The sequence below is a fragment of the Haliaeetus leucocephalus genome, unplaced genomic scaffold, assembly GCF_000737465.1.
Source record: "Haliaeetus leucocephalus isolate CR32 unplaced genomic scaffold, Haliaeetus_leucocephalus-4.0 Scaffold932, whole genome shotgun sequence".
Taxonomy (NCBI): domain Eukaryota; kingdom Metazoa; phylum Chordata; class Aves; order Accipitriformes; family Accipitridae; genus Haliaeetus; species Haliaeetus leucocephalus.
The window spans coordinates 3,045,238-3,051,237 of NW_010973368.1; the positions used below are offsets into that span (position 1 = coordinate 3,045,238).

General features: G+C 38.8%; 1 protein-coding gene across 5 annotated transcripts in view; it reads left to right on the plus strand.

Moving 5' to 3' along the window:
• Window positions 1-5,264, plus strand: part of CTAGE5 (CTAGE family, member 5) — a 29,508-nt gene extending 24,244 nt beyond the window's left edge. For all 5 annotated transcript variants that reach the window (XM_010583680.1, XM_010583677.1, XM_010583679.1 and 2 more), the window contains 4 exons: window positions 465-596; window positions 3,401-3,477; window positions 3,888-4,113; window positions 4,953-5,264. In XM_010583680.1, the coding sequence (XP_010581982.1) occupies window positions 465-596; window positions 3,401-3,477; window positions 3,888-4,113; window positions 4,953-5,104 (587 nt within the window). In that variant the 3' untranslated portion in view covers window positions 5,105-5,264. The remainder of the gene's footprint in view (window positions 1-464; window positions 597-3,400; window positions 3,478-3,887; window positions 4,114-4,952) is intronic.
• Window positions 5,265-6,000: the final 736 nt, after the last annotated feature.

Below are 6,000 nucleotides of genomic sequence, written 5' to 3' on the forward strand. Positions count from 1 at the left end.
TGTCTTGTAGCTGCATGATTGATTGCTAGATCTGATGCAAGGAAGTTGGTGGAAACACATTACAGCACTATGAAGCATAACAGAAAACAGCACTCATCTAAGAATGGCTTAAAATGTATAGTACCTTATTTTGCCTTTGACCTTCATCGCTATGCTGAACCTTTGTTTCAAAGCCCTGCTGTTTATGACTTAGGCAATCATAACTTTCAAAATTCTACTGTATGTTAAACCAAAAATCAATGAACTTTCTCTTTTGCAGCTCCTTAGAAACATAAGTTATAGTACATACTTGGTGGGATTCCTATGTTTGGGGTTTTTTGAAATTTGTTTTCTCATCCTGGTTAATAGTCACTTTGGATATTTACAAGAGCATAAGATATCCGGAGTATTTTGCTGGTGTAAAATTATATGGAATGGGGGGAATAAATCTTCATTGACCTGTTTTGTGATCTCTTCAATGTTAGGTGAGCCTTACACTGATCCAGTTCTTCCTCCTCGAAGACAAGAAAGATTTTTCCCTAATCCTCCAAATACTGGAAGACTTTCTGGACCAGCAGAACTACGAACTTATAATGTGCAGTCTTTTGATAAAACAGGTGGGAATTGCTTCCTTGATACTATCAAATGGAGAATCTCAGTGTAAGTCGACTATGTGTAGTAGCCTTGGTAAGACGACAACTTTATAGCTACCACAGACCTGATGTTCCATTGTGTAAAAACATTTTAACACCTGCTAGCCTTTCCCTCTTATCAACAACAGCAGTTTCTTTTGTCAGGTGGATGGGATTCAGTGAATGGTAGTCATGAGGTATTTTTTTGTCCACCTTCACTGTTCTGTATGTTAACCATTCAGGATTGGCCTTGAGTCTGTTTTGGCCCCTCCCATGAGGCTCACTACAGCTTTAAAATATCACAAACCCACACTTGCATTGCCATGCCATATTTGGTAAAGTTAGAAAGAGTTAGAGTCAATAAGACCAAAAGAATAACAGCAAAATTTTCAAATATCTGCTGGCTTTGTGTACTGAAGTAGTAGAAGGTCCTGAGGTCTCCTCCTTCAAACTAATTACCATACTTGCAGCTTTTTGTAGTTCACAGTGCAGTTGCCCCCAACTTAATCACACATTTCACTGACCCAAGTACCATTTGTTTTAAACTGGCCAATTACATAAATTGTAGTTTGTGATACTTAGCAACAGCCAGAAGCTCAGAGGTAAAGTTTTGGTGACTTAAACCTCATCACTGAAACAGTTTAAGAGCTTAAAGCCCTAATACTTATTAAGCAGTTTTCATCCTTATTTAATGCCTAGTAAATCACATGTGTCTGATTGATCAGCTAGGCTGAAGTCATTAAACTCACAACAGAAACTTTGCCACCTGGTATTCAGTTACTCCTATGATTAGTAGTAAGTTACCATCTTTGTTGCCCAGTTTCTGGCAATAGGAGAGAGAACCTTTGTTACTTGGTGTGTAATGTGAGAACTGGGAATGCTGAATTCTGTTTCAGGTTGAAGGTTCAGGTTTTACAGGGAATTTTTCTCTACTGGAAGACAATTCTGTTCCTGTACAGCCACTCAACCTTCCTACCCTCTTTCCCAAGCCTCTCTTTGTTTCACTTCTGCTTTCTAATAGTTTGTGTTCCACTGAGGTCTTTCTTCTAGCACCTGAATGCTGACTGAAGGACAGGAGAGGTACACTGTCTTTGCAGTCACTTGTTGCATCCATTTTTACCCTTTTCTTCAGCTGCTGGCAAGCAACAATTAAAAAAAAAAAAAAAAAGCTGTATTCAGTTCTTGGGCAGTTCAAAACTTACTTAATGGAAACAGGGTTTTGGATAACCTTGGTGCCAGCATTTAGCAGGTCATGAAGCATATGTGAATCTTGCTTTTTAGAGGCATGTAATTTCACTAGACTTGGGTGAGTATTTGTAAAAATAGCAAAAAAACTCCAACAAATTGAAAGAAAAAGAACCTACCCCATCCAGCACATGCCATGTGACTTCAGAACAGCAACATGTCTCACAGTACTGAATCCAGGCTCCAGCTCCAAAGAGTGAATAAGCAAGATGATCAAAATGTTATTTAAAGTGAACAAAATAATAGGCATTTTCCTAAGCTGGGGTGACTAACTCTACAAAAATGAAATTTCAACTTGAGGCAGGTACCTGGAGCAGCAAACTTCTGGTCAGAAAGAAGGGTTAAAGCTTGACACAGTTTGTGAGCAACTTTACAGGGATTTAAAATGCAAAGGGTTATGCAACCTAAGTATCAAGGCATGAATATTCCGTGTATGACACAAGCAGTTGAAATGCTTCAGATTGTTAAGTAACTGTATCTTCAGCAAAGGCAGGGCCTGCTTGAAATGACAAGTAATTTAGATTTTTGGAAAAGACCTATCTGTTCGTTGAGAAAAGAGCTTTGTTTTCTTCAAAGAAGAGATACAACATGTAGATGAAAAATCTGTGATGTGTGAGAATTATGGTTTCAGTCTTGTGCTTTTTAGTATTATTGTCTTTAATCCAGGCAGACGTGTAAGAAAGCAGTATTTTTCAAATCTTGGAGGGGGGTGGGTTTTTTGGTTGTTCTTTTTGTTTGTTTGTTGTTTTGGGTTTGTTGGTTGTTTTGTTTGTTTGTTTTTGTTTTTTAAGAAAGGAGTACCTTTAGTGTATATATTTGTAGTATATTTATATCCAGTCAGATTCTCCTCTGACAATTCCCTTTAATAATTTTCTTCAGTTGTTACTGAAAATACTTGTTCTCAGGGATGTATAAAGGTAAAAACACTGAAGTTCCTATTTATCTCTTAATTTATAAAGTGAGTATAGCAAATATGAGGATGATTATTCTCATTTCTGAATGCTTATCCAGAAATGATGCAGTTCTGAAAGTGTCCTTAATGTTTAGCAACTAAGGAAGGAATCAGTTTTTGTCAGAATTGAATAGGATTGCTGTTAAGCTCTATGCCAAGAGCGTATCATAGTGCAGTCAGTCCTAGAGTGGGACTTAGCAAAGAAAGAATTAGCAGGAGGGAGGGGAACAAGGGAACTGCTACAGTAATATTATGTATCGCTAGGAAAATGGACTTGTAACTTCTAAAAAAAAACCCAAAACTAAAATAGAAGAAAAAGGCTTACTTGTATACAAGAAACTTTGGTAAAAGCTGCAACCTTGTAATGCATATGCAATCTGTACAGAAGTTGGAGAAGATACTTAAACATAGCTTTGTGTTCCTCTGTTGTCTTTCGGTCTGCCTGCAGAACAGTTGCTTGGTACAGCAATACTTTTTTTTTTTTTTTTTTTTTCCCCCTTGCCTATATATCCTGATTTCAGAAAAAATACTGAAATCAGTGGTGGAAAAAAGGAGGTCAGCACTGAATAACTTGTTTAACTTTTGCTTACAGATGGACAAACATCTTCAGAAAATAGCCCACGAACAGAACCAAGTGGAAATGGGATGAAAGACCATTCTAACCTTAGTGTAAGTAGCCAAACAGACACTTGATTTAAAGAAGCTTTAATTTTCTGTAAAATGTTTAGGAAAATTTGTCTCTAGTGCATTGGTCATGTTATATTGCACTGTGCCATCCAAATTATAAAATTATTTTTACGTTATCACAGCACTTACTATCTTGTGAATTGATTTTTATGTATGACTAATATAACCCCTGCTGAAAACTAATTGTAACACAAAAGATGAAACTATGGTCAAGCTGATGGTCAGTGCACATAGATAGCCTTGCTCACAATTATGCTGTAGCTAAGGCAGAGTTGGAACTAGCTGTTAGCTAGTGCGACAGTCTACATCAAAGTGGGTCTGATGGGATTGGAGATGTTGCCTCTCCTCATCCCTTTCCCTAAGCTAACTTCCCTGTTTTCACTGTATTGCAGAACTCGCTACCTGATCCATCGCTGACATCTGAAAGTGAAGCCATCAGTTCAGGGTTTGCTCCTCCACCTTTCCCTCCAGTCAGACCACCGTTGATGCCTGTGGATCCTAGAGCACCTTTCATGAGACGAGGACCTCCTTTTCCTCCCCCTCCTCCTGCTGGCATGTATGGACCACGTGAATGTTTTCCAGTACGAGACTTTGGGCTTCCACGCCCTCCACTGCCAAGTACGTAGCTTTTGCCAGCATTTATTTTAAGTTGATGAACATAAGTGCTTTGTGCAGGTAGCGAGTTACCACACTGGGTGAATATCTACATCTTTATTTGAATACTACTTCTCAATTCAACTAACAGGGAGCATCTTTTCTGATTAAGGTTAATGGCATTGTACACTTTCTTTTTCACAATTGCTCCTATTGACAATGTTTTTACAAATACTAGCTTTGGCTGGAAAATACGCATACACATACTGTTCAGGATTTAAAGGGTTCTTTTTTGGGGTAGGAAAGCAAGTAGTGCTTACCTTAATCCTTTTCCTCCTACGAGGTTGCATCATATATAAATCTTAGCTTCACCCTTTATCTTTGAGGTATGCTAGTGTCCATGCAAAGGTATGCATTTGGGACATACCTGTTAATTGTTTTTCCTTGGAGCTTGTGTTAGCTTGCATTAGTGGAGCAAGATCTAAGTACCAAACTGAAGGGCTTCTTTCTGCCTCCTGCTGTTCTGTGATTAACCTGTGAAGAACTAAGCCATTTATCTTCTAAAGGATCTGTAAAGTATGACAGCCAAGGGCTGCTACAGCAGACCAAAGGTGATGGTGGCAGCAGCAGCCCATTAACAGACAGTGACTGGCTGCTGCTGTGAGCCTGTCACAGGTAACTTCTGAGAAAAGTGATCGTTTTGTCCTCCTCCTTAGCATCTTTGTCTCCTTGGAGCATAACACTTAACCTGGGTCTACTTTGTGACTTCTATTTAGGCAGGCCATATATGGGGTAGGAGGAGCAGGTATATGTGTTTACTGTTGTGATTGATATTAACTTGGACCACTCTGATTCTCCTGCAGTAAGAAATCCATTTCCAATGAGATCTTATCCTCACTATCCACCTCAACGACCTGGATTTTTGCCTCCACCCCCTCCTCCTGAAAATAGAGTTGAGCCACCTCAGCTAAATCCATCAGCTGTAGAACAACCAGAACCAAAGCAGGAGACTTGACAGAGATATTTGAGCAATGAAGCATTTCTGTACTCTCCTAAAGGCATTTTCCCTTGTGTTAAGTAACCATTGTTACTTAGGTATATATAAACTACTTTGCTCAAATTGAAGCTTAATAGAAAATTCTCAGGATAGTATTTTGTAAATAAAGAATTAAATAAGTATGAATATTGTGAATAAGTGATTTCCATTGTACGATAGCCATTTTAATTTAAGTATTTCTAACTTGAGTAATCTCTTCAGAGGTGTATAAAATTGTCATGTGAACTGTATTTTAAAAGTCCAGCTGCTTTGTCCTTGTTTAGCTGTACAGGGAATCTCTCTGCATGCCAAAAGTGATGTTTGCTGCTTTATGAATAGAATGTGAAAACAAATTGAAACAGGTAATAAAAGTCTACTGAAAATGAAGGCAATGTCACTGTTAACACAGTACTATAGAAGCAGTTGAAGTGAAGAGGAATTACTATCATTCCCTACTACATACCTATGAGGTCATTAACAGAGTATGTAATCTTTCAGCTGTCCCAGCTTTGCAGAATAGCAGTTAGACCTACCACTGCAGTGGGAGGGAGCTGGAAGTGGAAACACAGAGCAACTCTACCCTCACTCTTCAAAACTGATAGTGTGGGGGGTAGTGTTTTATTGAAGATGTGTATATGGGTTTTTTGATGGCATGGGCAGAAGGAGTCATAGCTACGTGATGCTTCAGCACCACCAGAACCTTGCAGAACTATTACTAAGTTTTTTTACTGTCTCAACATGGCATTTGGGAAGCTGGGTGGCAGAAAAAAAACACTTCCCACTTCCTTCAGCTCTAACTTCAGAAACTACTCAGGATTTATCAGTGAAATGGGCACACAGGCTGGGGCAGGAAATGGCTGGAAGCAAGCTTATCC